We start from the raw sequence: 15,000 nt of genomic DNA on the forward strand, positions 1-15,000 counted from the left end.
TGCTTACTCCATCTCATGTCTTTTACTTGCGGTTCTGTCTTTATCCTTTCTGCTCTTTCTCTTCTCGGTCATTTATACATTCTCATCTCTCTCCATATCTTTCACAATATATATTTTACACACACTCTCATACTCATATATATATTTATGTATATATGTATGTATGTTTATGTGTGTGTATACATATGACACATATATCACTTTATCTCCCTGTTTCTCTTCTCTCTCTCTGATAGACACACTCATCCTCTGTCCCTTCCTCCCTTCTCTCCTTCCACTTCGTCCTTTATCAGGGACGCTTCTCCCCGCGCCTCTCCCCCATCATCTGCCCCAAATCCGTCGACTGCGCTATTCCTCGACTAATCCCCCCTCTCCCCTCTCCCCTTCTCCCCCTCTTTCCGCCGTGGGCGTGACAGGTGGTGGGCGCGTGTTGGGGCCACGGGCGGCTGGTGGACCCCCCCTCGCGGGCGTCTGCCTGGAGATTCGGCTATGATGTGCCCATCGACTACAATGACAACGAGGGCTTCTGCGGGGGCTTCGCGGTGAGTGATGAGGCCGTGTGTTGAACATGCTCGCTGACGAAGGTCTGCTGACGATGCCGGCTCTTGATTAATACGAATTCTCCGTGCATCGGCGACACGTTGATAAACATAACGCCTGTGACAACAATGCTAATTTCAGTTATTTAACAATAACTGGAACCAAGCAATAACATTAGCAATAGCAAAACCAAAGCAGAGCTAACATGATTCGCTCCCGCAGCACCAGTACCAGAACCAGGGCGGGCGCTGCGGCATCTGCGGCGACGCGTGGGACGAGAACCCGCGGCCGCACGAGGCCGGCGGGAAATACGCCACCGGGACGATCGTGCGCACGTACACGGAGGGCCAGACGATCACCGTGCGCGTCGACATAACCAGCAACCACCGCGGCCACTTCGAGTTCCGCATCTGCCCCAACAACAACCCCAGCGTCGAGGCGTCGCAGACGTGTCTCAACGCGTGAGTCTCATCTTGGCGTTTCGCTTTTGTTTTACAAGTCTTTATAGTTTAATTTACTATTCTGTTTGGATATTTTCATTTCGTTCTTACGGAGGATTATAAAACGTCTATGATCCTAATTGATCTTCTCTCTATAGTGTTACGTTGTCTTTGACATTAGATTTATGTTTTGTTCTTATAACGTCTTTTCAACAGGCAATGTATCGTGTTTCCATCTCATTTGATTATCTATGTATTAGTAATCAAAACACAATAGCAAAAAAATCAAGGAAATACAAAAACAAGTGAAATATACATTATGCAGGAGAGTTAATAAAATTGTGATAAGCTGAATTTTCTATTTAATCAATAGTAGTCAAGGTTTGCAGCAAGTCCATTAAATCCTAAGTGAAAACGCACATCTGCAAGTAATCTTAGCGGATTAGAATTCCCTCACTGACGGCTGAGACTCTACGGTCAGTCAACATTAAATTTCACCTTATTGACCTCACCTATTTGGTGTGGTGGGCTTTCTGTAAGCAGCTTGTTGTACTCATTCCTCTTAAGAAAGACAGAGCTAAGCACAGAAAAAGAAAGAGCGAGTGATATGCTCGAAGCCGCCGTGATATGCTGTAGAAGGTGCCAGCATTGACAAGAAATAGCCATTTGATGAAAATGTGGGTATTCCTGGCCGCGTCTTCGCCAAAAGGTGAAGATGGAGCTCAGCCTCAGCATTCTTCGTGATTATTAGGCTTACATCACAAAGTACACACGATCTGCGATGCACAGGAACACGGCTGCACGCACCTTACTGCGTTCCATGGGCTATAAGCCTGATGATGTAAACGAGTGCAGACTTCTTTCCGAGACAGTCTGATGGCGCGTACTCAAGGTCACCCTCAGCCTTGGTATGGAGATGTTCCAGAAGTTCCTGATAAAAGGCCTGTTATACTAGTTGCAGATAACACGTTCCTTTAATATTTAACACGTGCAGCATGTAATGTTCGGTCATTTCTTATCTCATCTTTCTAAATAATTATATAATCATATGTATCAAGTATATTAATTCAATATGTATTGAGAAAATACACAGTGTAATTGCCTCAAAATCTCACACTGATCTTACATGTCTTCATCTTTCCAAAACACACAAAGAACAGCAAAACTAAGTGAATTAAACTAAATAATTTATGTACTAGACACAGCATACCTAGCTGCGCAAAGAATATTCAACGTAACACACATTTGTAACCACCCCTCCCTCCTAAAAAAGGTAAAACACAAAAAAAGATAAAAAAAACATAATCAACATCATATCACGTTCAAATCCATGTGCTTACTCTGCCCCGCTGTCCCCAGGCACCCTCTGTTCAAGGCCGACGGATCAGGCTTCGAGCACAAGATCAGCACCAACAACGGAGAGCATGCGGTGCAGCTGCAGTTGCCCCCGGGCCTTACGTGCACCCAGTGTGTCATGCAGGTACGGCAGGGCGTCGCTGTCCTTCCTGGCTGTAAAAGAAAATAGTTGAAGATATCAAGCTGTGTTTCTCCAGCTAATCCTATACCTATTCAAATGTCTCGTGTTTATGGGCCATTTAATGCTAATGTGCAATTAAACCGAATTTGCTTTTCGACAGTGGCGCTACGTGGCAGGAAACAACTGGGGCTATTGCGAGGACGGCACCGGGGCGGTCGGATGCGGACCCCAAGAGGAGTTCCGCGCATGCGCTGACGTGGCGGTGGTTGCGCAGCCAACATGGTAACTTTTTAACAATTTATGGCCCCTGTACATTTGGATATGAAATCGACAGCACACTGATTTAACACTGATTCTTAAAAATATAAACATACACATGAACATGCAGTATATTCGTGCAAATGTGTGGATATATATGCATATATATATATATATATATATATATATATATGTGTGTGTGTGTGTGTGTGTGTGTGTGATATAAACATATATTTAAATATATAAATATATATACATATATTCATACTTTATGTATATATATACAAAAATACACACTTATATACATATATATTCGTAAAAAAAACATGTCCCCTGTACATTTGTATATGAAATCAACAGCACACTGATTTAACACTGATTCTTATATATGCAAACATACACATGAACATTCATATTCAGTTTATTCATGTATATATGTCGAGATATATGTATATATATGTATATACATATATATACATATGTTTATAGATATAAGTATATATACATATATTTATTTTTATGTATATATACACACAAACACACACACACATACACTGTATGTATATATATATGTACACATGCATTCAATATATGTATACATACACATATATGCCCACATAAATATACATATATATATATATATATATATATATATTAGTTTATTCATATATGTATCCACATACATAAATAAATATATACATATAAAATAAATATATATACATATATTTTTATAAATGTATATATAGTATGTATGTGTATATACATATATACATATATATAATATAAACATATATAATATCTATATCTATATAAACATACATACACACACGCGCGCGCACGCGCACATACATGGCGATATATATGTGTATATATATGTATATATATACAGTATATAAATATATATGTAAATATATACATACATATATATATGCATATGCACACACACATAAATATATATATATATATATATATATATATATATATATATATATACATATACATATACACACACATATGCGTGTGTGTGTTGTATACACACACATACAAACACACACACACATACGGGGTATGTGTATGTATATGTATATTATATATACATATGCATATAGATATATATACATATACATACACACACATATATATGTACATATAAACATATATATTCATACATAAATATAGATATAGATACACACACACACACAAACACACACACACACACACACACACACACACACATATATATATATATATAAATATATATATATATATAGAGAGAGAGAGAGACAGTACAAAACATATATGTACACTCATAATACACACAAACACATACACAGACATACATATATACATACATATACATAAACACATACACACATATAAATATGGATATATATTTGTTTTATATATATATATATATATATCAGTAGACATTCATTCATACATATACATATATATATATATATATATTTGTATATTCATATATTTGTATATGTATGTGTATGATTGTACGAGCGTGTGCGTGTCTGAATTTCTCTCTATATATCTGTATATGTATGTATCTTACACACATACACACTCACACAACACATATCTATATATAAATATATATTTTATACATATACACACATATATATTATACACATATATACAGTATATAGGCACACATGGATATATACACAATATATATATATATATATATATATATATATATATGTTGCGTATATTTATGTATAAATATATATGTATATATATCTAAATGTATATGTGTATATATGTATGTGTATATACACCTACCCACACGCACAGCAAACATAAGACCTGTAGAGCACATTCTTGGCCCATGCTCACGAGCGCCGTGCTTCCCCAGGTCCAGCGCCGGCTTCACGAATGCGGCGAACGCGACCAGCCAGGCCAGCGAGTCGGTGACGAGCAGCTACAGCTGGTACTCCACGCCCGACCCGATCACGCTGAGCCCGACTGAGAAGCCGCCCCCGCCGCCCACAACGACCCGGCGCCCAACGTCCATCAGAAGGACCACCAGACCACCAACAAGAAGGACCACGAGCCCGAGGCCCACCACGACGTCCGCTCAGCTCAAGTCCACGCCCGCGCCTACTGCTTGCAGAGCCGTCGGCCCCTGGAAGGACATACCTGGAATGAACGAATGGTGCATCACTAACTGCATGCACACGCCGTCCTTCTGCCCCGCCTCCCACTGCTCGTGCGACTAACGTCCCTTTCGACAGCGGGTCGCTATGGCGGCGAGGCGGGAAACCCTTCACTAGTCAGGGACGAGGGGAAGGCTCTCGCTCGCCACTCCGGTGACTCTCGTAGCCACAGTGAGGCTAATCGTGCTGAAAACATGTCTGGAACAGCGACTCCATTTGCCATCTCACCTCAAGAATGTAATCGTGTTTTTGAGCTAAAGAGTTGGTATGTGGAAACGCTAGGAACTGTGTGCCATGGTTAATAATCTTCTAAATGCCAATGATGCATTTCTTGATTACTGTATTGCCCGTTTTAAGCACTTTGATTGTTTTGCTTTAAGTGTGATTGCAGGGACTCATTTCCTTTATTTTTATCTGTGGGGATCTGCATATATGCTTAAGTGTGTTAATTTATATAGGTTAGTGTGATTATTTATTTTTGGGTTAGTGCAATTCGTGTGCAGCATAGTCAAAAAGGTTTATTAACTCGCTGTGAGATGTGACGTGTCTTTGATCTTGCGTGCTTCCTGAAAGTGTAAGAAATAATCTAATATGATCTAAATGGTGAATGATCCTGCATATCTCAAAACCCTATAGTTGTGATGTATGATCGTTTGATATAAAATCATGTAGAAATAAATGATTACATAAATTATGCTTACATATCTGATTCTGAAAACATGTACCGATTGCATCAGTTACAATTATTGGTAAGATAATTTCTCTTTAACTTCTATAAAATCACTAAGGGAACACGCACACGAACAAAGCGTAACGTGAACCTTGGGAAACCTATTTATACCATAGCGTAAAGGCTGTATTTACTCTTGGATAAGCGAGTCTTAATGATCCAACAAGCGCTATTGGCCTTTTAAAATATAAGGAAACAAGTGAATGGTTTGTTTTTTAAGAGAAGAATCTTGGATACCTTTCTCCTCAATAGCTTCGACACAAACGAATCTATTTATCATCACGTTATATAAATTTATAATTTGATTATGTGAAAGTGTGTCTGAGTAAATATAAACAAACAAACAAACGTGGTCTGACAGCGGTGATGCAGCACAAATTTATGCTTGTTAACATTAAAGAAAGAAATAAGTAACTCAGAAGGACAATTACTGCTTTTTCGAATGCAATTTCCAAACACCTTGCAAAACAGATTATCGAAAGTCCAACTGCAAAACTCTAATCTAATTATTCATATACAGACTACAAAACTCTTGTGGTGATTCGGTTTTGATCATCCGATAGTAAGAGCCAGTCTGTAAAGGACGTGACCTGTTGACAAGCTTCGGTAGCAAGTGTTGAATTTGGGTTCAAATATTTATTTTATGTATACTACCCTCTATTTATACCGAGTGAATTTTAACTGTTATCTACACTGTTTTTTTAACAAACTAAAATATGCAAACACCTCTTTTATTATCCTTCCGCTTTGCTTTGTGGTTGAAAATAGAAGTGAATCAATAATACACAGATATACGTTTGCTTCTATGTGATAAAAAACAGTTTTTCATCAGTCCATTAGTTTAGCTTGTGTCTTCTAGAGAGGAGAGGAGAGAAGGGAAGAGAAAGAGAGGAGAGAGGGGAGAGGAGACAGAGAGATGGGGGAAAGAGAGAGAGAGAGTGAGGTAGAGAGAGAGAGAGAGAGTAAGGGGTAGAGAGCGAGAGAGAGGTGAGTAGAGGATAGGTGGGTAGAGTAGAGTAGAGGAGAGGTGAGAGAGGATAGGGAGAGAGACAGAAGAAATGAGAGAGAGAGGAGAGAAGAGATAGATAGATTTATAGATAGAAAAAAAGAGAGAAAGCGATATATATATATATATATATATATATATATATATATATATATATAAAGAGAGCGAGAGATAGAGAGAGAAAGAGAGAGAGCTATATATATATATATATGTATATATATATATATATGTGTGTGTGTGTGTGTGTGTGTGTGTGTGTGTGTGTGTGTGTGTGTCTCTATGTGTGTGTGTGTGTTTGTATATATAATATATAAATATATATATATATTTATATATATATATAAAGAAAGCGAAATATATTGATAAAGGGTGAGGGAGAGGAAGAGGAAGAGGGAGAGGGAGAGAAAGAGAAGAGAGAAAGTGAGATATATACATAGAGAGAAAGAGCGAGAGAGATAAATAAAGAGAGGGAGAGAGAGAGAGAGAGAGAGAGAGAGAGAGAGAGAGAGAGATTCATATATATAGAGAGAGAGAAGAGGAGAGATAGAGAGAGAGAAAGAGAAAGAAAGAGAGAGAGAGAGAGAGAGAGAGAGAGAGAGAGAAGAGAGAGAGTTTAAGTTTTTTTTTATTTTTAAGTTTAGTTTGATCCCATTTATTACAACGGATATTCTTGGTGACATACTGTCTGTTTCATTTTGCTTCTAAACTATCACCTGCCGCCAGTGGATGGTAACCCCTACCATCAACTGGCGGCGAGGGATTTGAACGCAGGTCAGCAAGATTGCTAGACGAGAACGCTACCGCTGCGCCACACAGATAGAAGAGAGGAGAGATAGATAGATAGAGAGAGACAGAGAGAAGAGAGAGAGAGAGAGAGAAAGAAGGGGTGAGGGAGAGAGAAAGAGAGAGAGAGAGCAGAGAGCGATATTCATATAGATATATATTTATATATAGAGAGAGAGAGGAGAGATAGATTGATAGAGAGAGAAGGGAGAGAGAGCGATATATATATATATATATATATATATATATATATATATAAGAAAGAGGAGAGGAGAGCTAGACAGATATATAGACAGAGAGAGAAATATGGATATAGATAAAGAGAGTTTTTATTTAATAAGCATTTATTACAGAACAATGTACATGCCCTGCGAAAAGCCAGGGTAAGACGCTTTAGCATCTATTCAAACTGATTGTTTTTATTTTTGTACAGGGCTGTCAGCAAAACATATATTATACATGCCTGTCATTGTGGTTACATTATTCACATATCATCTAGTTGGTAAAAAAAAACTTTTATATCACTAACCATATCAAAGACAAGACCAGTGTCTGTAGTAAAATAAATGTAATCAATAAGTGCTGATCTCTGGACAGAGCTGATTGATCGATAGGATAAAGTTTTCGAGCAACAAAGTAAGTAATGTGTAAGATTATGCGACTAGGGAGCCTTGCACATTTTGCAGTGATGATATGAGATTGGCTTTGCCTCCAAAACTGTATCCTGTACATAATGTATAGTGTACTGATATCTTATGCGTAGCCTGGTTAGTGTAACCTGCTCTCTCCGAGACAGTCCATTATAGACCTTTTATGGTTTGTCTCTATCAGATGTCCCTGCAGTAACTTCATAATGCCAGATAGTACAATGTCCATTTTTCTTCAATTTTTCGGTGGTCCATACCTAGCCCTCATAATCTCGAAGACAGCTGAGAACGTTTTTTTTTTTTTTTTTTTTTTTTTTCAATTGTTTGAGAGATAACAGTACTGCATAGTATGGTTCTTCACGGGAGAGTGCTAGTTTAGCTAACTGATCCACCTTGTCACAGGATGATATTCCTATATGAGAGGGTATCCCGTACAGTGACACTTGTACACCATAAAAATTTGGTGTAGGATATTCCTAGTTACCATGTTTCCTGGACTAAATGCAGTAAGTCTGTAGAGTGCACCTTGGCTGTCAGAGAAGACAGCTAGGTGTCGCTTCTGTTCACTACCTATTTTGATGGCATGCTATATGGTTACTGACTCGGCATCAGTTGTACTTGCCCAGTTGGAAATTCGTACACTTTCTTTAAGAGAAATGTCAGGAATTAGCACTCTAATCCAGGCTGCTCCGTGAGGATCAGTAGAGGCATCACAGTAAATCGCAAGTAGGGGGATATGATGAGGGGGAGGAACAATATCATCTCTATATTTCAGGTAATGACCTTTCAATTCTGTTACTGAAGTCATGGATTTAGGCCCTGTTAATTTGTTAATATGAACATACATGTGGTCTATGCCATGATGCAGTTAGTGTTGCTTCTGGGGTTTCAATAGCATCAATGTTCCATACAATGAAGCTGAGAATAGTTTGAGCAGTTTTGGCCCTCCATTCTAGCTTTGACTGTATCAGGTTGGAGTATCGAGGGCGCCGGGCATGCTGAACTGTAATTAATCTCATGGGACAAAGCAATGGAAATTTGTGGTCTGGATTGAAGCTGGAGAATGCTGATGCCGAATATGGTGTTGACCTGGGTGATGCGACTGTAAATTGAAGAAGGGGCCAAGTTCTTTCTCATGACAAGAACTTTAGCAGTCATAGGGTAACCAAGAACGATTCTCATGGCCTTGTTTTGTAAGTCTTCAAGAGGTTTGAGACCATTCTGTGACAACATATTGGGTTCGCATAGTCTATCATAAATCTAACAAGGGATATGTACATCAACTTTAGAACTCCTAGGGAGGCACCTACGTATCTGTTAGTTATGTATTGTAAGGGTCTTAAACGTTTCAAGCAACGTTCCTTGATGTTTTTAACAATTTTTCGTGTGAAGCGAGAATTGCGGGACATGAGATGGGGGGCAATCCCCATGACACCTAGATACTTATAGATGTCAGTTTTTGCAAAAACCTGTCCACCTAACATTGGAATGTATGGGAGTTTATGAGATTTGAAGATGTGCATCGTCTTGATTGGGTTGATCATGAGTCTAAGGGAAGCACACTTTTGTTGAATATCTGGAGAACACATTTCCTCTTACCAAAGACCTGAATGAGAATGTCATCACCATAGGATGTGATGCTGCATAGGTCTCCTAACTCACTGTTAAGCTTACAAAGAGAGAGCATAAATATGTTAAATAATGAAGGGGGACAAAACTCCACCTTGTGGAGTGCCTAACTCTAGTTCATACCTTTGCTCTCTTCAAAGATCCTTTTATCCATAGCAGAAGCTTGCTCTTAACTCCTAGAAGAGTTAATACATGGAGGATTGTCGATTGTCATGGAGGCTTTTTCGAATGCTCCTTTGAAATCTATGAAGTAAGAAGACATTGTGTATTACTTCCCTTTTGGTACTGGGCTTAACACATTTGCGTTCCTTTTCCTTTTTGGAACCAGAGACTGACGGATGAATTTGATCTTTGATCTGGTGGAGCAGACGAGAATTCTTTCACAGGTTTTAGAGAGACAGTGTGTTTCAGTTAAGTTTAAGAGATTAAGAAGAGGATTTCTCCCCTTTACCTGTAGCCTTGTAAAGAGACGGATGTCATAAGTGATTCCTTCAGCTCAAGGTGCAGTGGATTTGCTAGTCTTAACGGCTGCAAGAAGTTCATGACTTGTAAGTGGTACATCAGCCTCATTTTTATGTTTTAACTTTATAGAGCACCTACATTTGGATAATGGAAGATTTTCAAGAGAGGAATTTTCGCAACATTTACTGAGGAGTGACAAAGATACCCATTGTGGATGAGGGTGGAGAGTCACATTGTATGCATTGCCTTTAATCTAAGTGATCTCCCTCCACTCATTACTCATGGGAGTCGTGGAGTCAATCGAGTCTACCCAGGCATACAATCTCTCTTCCCGCTTTTGATTTACCTCATTAAGCTTTTTACTAAAGAATACAAGGTCCCTAGCTAGGTAGGGGTTTCTTCCCAAGTGCTTTAGCTGATCTACTGTAGACCTTAGTTTTTTAAGTAGTTTTACTTCAGGATCTTTGTTCAGGTGATGTGCTCGTTTGCCTCTGTAGGATGAAGACCTGTGTTTGACAGGGTTTCTGGGGTGGAATTGGTTAATGATGTTACCAACTTGTTGACAGTGTTTCATCAAAATTATTAAGTCTGGTAGGAGTAAAGTTTTCATACCAGCAGCAAATATCTTTAATAAACTCATCATAATGTTTACAGAAAGATATCTTGCAAAATGGGATGTTATACCTAATGCCCAATGGTCACTGACTAAGAATGGGATGACTTTCGCAGTGCTTGAGAGTGTGTGCTGATTATATAGAGCTATATAATTTAATTTGCTACCTAGGTAATGAGTCTTTTCTAGGGGGCATAATAAATGTATATTGTCACTAGTGTTTTGGAGATAATAAACCTTACCGTTTTTGCCTATGGTGCTTTCCTCAGAGCGCAGGAGAGGATGACGAGCATTAAAATCCCCATACAATAAAACAGTAATACTATGTATCATACTGTCAAGAGGCTTTGGTACCACTTGGCTATCATGAAGGTTATATATATTAAAGATGGTGATAGTTTTACCATCAAGAAATATTTTAACACCAAGATATTTGGCACATGTTCAGAGTGAAGATAGTGTGAGAGGATCGCCTTGCCTTTCTGTAAACTGCTGATGTTCCATGTAATACTTTTTATCATTTATCACTTGGCCTTCATGAACTCATCTGCTCCATCTGCTCCATCTGCTTGAGCAGCATTTGTAGCAGATCATTCATTTCACTGTTGGGCTATTGCTTGCCCTGCTACAGTGAGGGCTGGGCTGGAGCTGGATTTGGTGCTGGAGCTTTTGCTGCAGATGGTGCTGGGGTTGGTGATGCAGCTGGTGTTTTGGGATTTTTGCTGGAGTTGATTGGGCTTAAACTCCTGTCGGTGCTGGTGCCGTGGCCGGGGCCATTGCTTTCCTTGCAGGGGCCTCTGCAGGTGTGGGAATTCCCGTATATCATTAAGGCGAGGGGCTGGGAGGGACTTCGTGTTGGGAGGGGGAGCTTGCTTTTTTTGGCTGCTTACCTTCCTATCCTTTGGATAGTAAATACACAATGGAGAATCTGCATTGTGCTCCTGCCGACAGTTTACGCATTTCCGAGGGATAGTTTTTCCTTTAGAAATCTTTTTTGCGCATTCGGCATCTCGGTGATTCTCGCTGACAAGCACGTGCTCCTTGTCCCCACTTCGAACAATTTGAGCAAATCTGGGTTGGTGATTTGAGGACGGCATACCTAAAAAGTGCCTTCAACCATTTTAATACTTTTGGGGATTACCTCTCCGTCGCACGTTGTGATGGTTCTTTGGCTCATCAGTCCTTTTGCTTTCACTCGCCTGACGTGCATGACGCGTTCATTGTACGTCATTTCATGTTTCAATTTGCTTTGGGACATCGAACACAATGACATTGGTGCATTTCCCTTTTCCAAACACCTAGGCTTTTTGCAGCACTTCCCCACCTGCACCGGTTGTTGTTAGATAGTCCAGAAGTTGTTGGTTCTTGCATTTCACGTACACATTATTTCTCCCAAATTTTATTTCTATTGATCCCTTCATCTTGTTGAAAGGGTCCATTTTTAAGGCCTGGGATACCCAGCGATATCTATCCCCACTAATTCTAAGTTTTGAGTCCGGCCTGAAGTGCGCGCACAAGTGTCTTGGGGGCGTCTTCTCCATAGAGGTCTTTTGGCCTCTTTGCTTGTTCTTTCGTGGGGGTCGCCACCTGGCTTCCATTTCCATGTGCTGGTCTGTGGCATTGTGCCTTTTGTGGGCGGGGTCATTCCCTGAACACACAGGGCCCGACCTGGCTTGCCTGTGTAAATAGAGCGAGAGTGGAGAGTAGGGTAGAGGTGATAGAGAGAGGAGAGATTGATAGACAGAGTGAGAGAGGAGGAAGAGAAATACATAGATGGATAGAGAGAGAGACAGAGGACTTTCTAGAGAGAAAGAGAGGAAAATAGATAGATAGACAGATAGAGACAAAGGATGGATAAAGAAAGAGAAAGAGAGAAAAATAGATATAGACAGAGAGATAAAGAGCGAAAGAGAGAGGAGGGATAGATATTTATATCGTCATATAGTGAAAAAGGGAAAAATTGATAATGACAGACAAATAGAGAAAGAGAGAGAGAAGCATATGTATATATATATATATATATATATATATATATAATGCATATATATATGTGTGTATATATATATATATATATATGCATATATGTTATATATTTATAATACGTTTCTGTTTTTTATGCTGTTTTTTGCTTTGTATTCTGTGAATTATTTTCTTGCCGTATCTCTATATACCTATTTCGGATGTACTGAATTATGAGTATATATGAACATATTCATGAAAGATGGAATGATGCAATGCCAAATTGATATAGTGCCCACGGGGAGTGTGTGTAAAACCTCGCTACCATTGCTCATGTATGAGTAGATTGGTAAGTCTATGGAGCTAGTTAGATCCTAGTTGCACACTCATTTAGTGGGTCGTGTGGCATGGTTGGTTTAGTTCGGAGTAACCTAGGTTCGAGGCCTGGCCAGGGAGGATTGTTATAGAACATATTCATTTAAGGACGGTAAAAAGTACAAACAGTATGGTGAAAGGATGCACAATTTCCGAATTCAAACATGAGCTTCGAACTGATACATTGATGCCCGAAGTACAAACAAGTACATAGATAAAAAATCAACATATTGGTATTTCTAAATATATATACTTTTTATAATACCATATTCAACAGTTTTCAACACTGCTTCAAATATATTCAAATTATGTAAGTAGGAGGAGTCTGGTTAAAGTCCTTACATGGAACTCATCTATACAGCCTTGATTAATTTCATACCAAATCAAAGCATTTTCTTATACTCTTTTGATCTCTTAAATGGATTTATCTGACATACTAATAGGTGTATATATTTTTTTCTATTGGTGTCATCATTGAAGCCATGCTGACATCATGTACTAAACTAGGTATATACTCGGGCGGCTGCGCATGATCCATCCCCCGGGAGCAATTGGTTAGATAATCATTGTTGGTGGTTCTCATCCCAACATCATATCTACGATAGACTCACTCACTACCGTGTCTAGGTTTGATTTACACAACTTTAACAAATCTTTGCGGGCGATGTGTGTGTGTATAAATCCACACACACTCACATGCGCGGAATGTCCGTGCGGATTTGCAGGGATTTGCTTAATAGATAGAGATAGAGAGAGAGAGGGGAGAGATAGATAGAGAAAGAGAGGAGAGATAGAGAAAGAGAGAGAGGGGGGGGGGAGAGGAGAAGAGATAGATAGATAGATATATAGATAGAGGGAGGGAGAGATGAGAGATAGATAGAGTGAAAGAGAGAGAAGAGAGAGAAGCAGATAAATAGAGAAAAAGAGAGAGTGAGAAACAGGGAGGGCCATAATTACGCGCTCAGGAACGGCCTTTGGGTCGTAAATCGTAAATCATCAGACATCAAATACATTATGGAAACCGCCATCATTGCTGCTTTTCTCACAGGAATTTTACATGGAAATAAAAATTATGACACTGGACGATGCCCACGTGGCACTCTCTGACGTAGAACTCAACCAAGATAAAACGGCACTGACTGTCACTTCAGAGCCAGTTGGTGCAACGCCAAGACCTTTCTGACACCATTCCGTTGCTCTCGCGGTCCAGGCATTGGTAAGTGCTCCACAGACGGTTGTTTGCTTTACACACACACACATACATACATATATATATATATATATATATATATATATATATACATATATATGCATATTTATACATATATATATATATATATATATATATATATATGTGTGTGTGTGTATGTATATATATTTATACATATATATGAATATATATATATGAATATATAAATATAGAATTCATGTCGATCAAATCAAAAATAGAATAGAGGGAAGAACAAGAAAGCACGCGAATATGACGAAGACCTTTTCGCTACATTGGTTCCTCAGGTTGTGCCCTGAAGAAGCAGTATAGCAAAAGGCCTTCGGCATATACGTGTGTTTGCATATATATGAATATATATGTGTGTATATTAGGGTGTTTCAATAATTGTCGATTTTCTAAAAGTTGGTCGAATCCCGGGGGCAAGTTAAGAAATAGGCGCCTATGAATTTTCTGAGTTTGGAAATGTATTTTTTATTAAAATCAAAGAATATCTCGCATTCTCTGTTTTCAATAGAAAGTTTTGATAAAATTATGATTTAGACACCGCTTCGAGCGCCAAATAACACCTCGTTTTCGGTTGTCGGTATAACTATTTTATTTTTAAAATACCTCAATATTATACTTTTCTTTAATATTTTTGCATCAAAATTATTTCTATTATAAATTAATATTATATAAAGTT

At 38.8% G+C, this 15,000-nt stretch overlaps 2 protein-coding genes across 2 annotated transcripts in view; both read left to right on the forward strand.

The window, feature by feature from the left end:
- Nucleotides 1-6,336, forward strand: part of LOC125031505 — an 8,834-nt gene extending 2,498 nt beyond the window's left edge. The window contains exons 3-7 of the mRNA XM_047622366.1: nucleotides 417-542; nucleotides 763-1,001; nucleotides 2,340-2,460; nucleotides 2,618-2,739; nucleotides 4,583-6,336. Coding sequence (XP_047478322.1) covers nucleotides 417-542; nucleotides 763-1,001; nucleotides 2,340-2,460; nucleotides 2,618-2,739; nucleotides 4,583-4,946 — 972 coding nt within the window. The 3' untranslated portion in view covers nucleotides 4,947-6,336. The remainder of the gene's footprint in view (nucleotides 1-416; nucleotides 543-762; nucleotides 1,002-2,339; nucleotides 2,461-2,617; nucleotides 2,740-4,582) is intronic.
- A 7,949-nt stretch (nucleotides 6,337-14,285) lies between these two features.
- The window catches only part of LOC125031895, a 28,991-nt gene continuing 28,276 nt past the window's right edge, over nucleotides 14,286-15,000 (forward strand). The window contains exon 1 of the mRNA XM_047622892.1: nucleotides 14,286-14,303. The gene's annotated coding sequence lies outside the window, so the exon portion shown is untranslated. The remainder of the gene's footprint in view (nucleotides 14,304-15,000) is intronic.

The sequence above is a fragment of the Penaeus chinensis genome, chromosome 13 (genome assembly GCF_019202785.1).
Source record: "Penaeus chinensis breed Huanghai No. 1 chromosome 13, ASM1920278v2, whole genome shotgun sequence".
Classification (NCBI taxonomy): domain Eukaryota; kingdom Metazoa; phylum Arthropoda; class Malacostraca; order Decapoda; family Penaeidae; genus Penaeus; species Penaeus chinensis.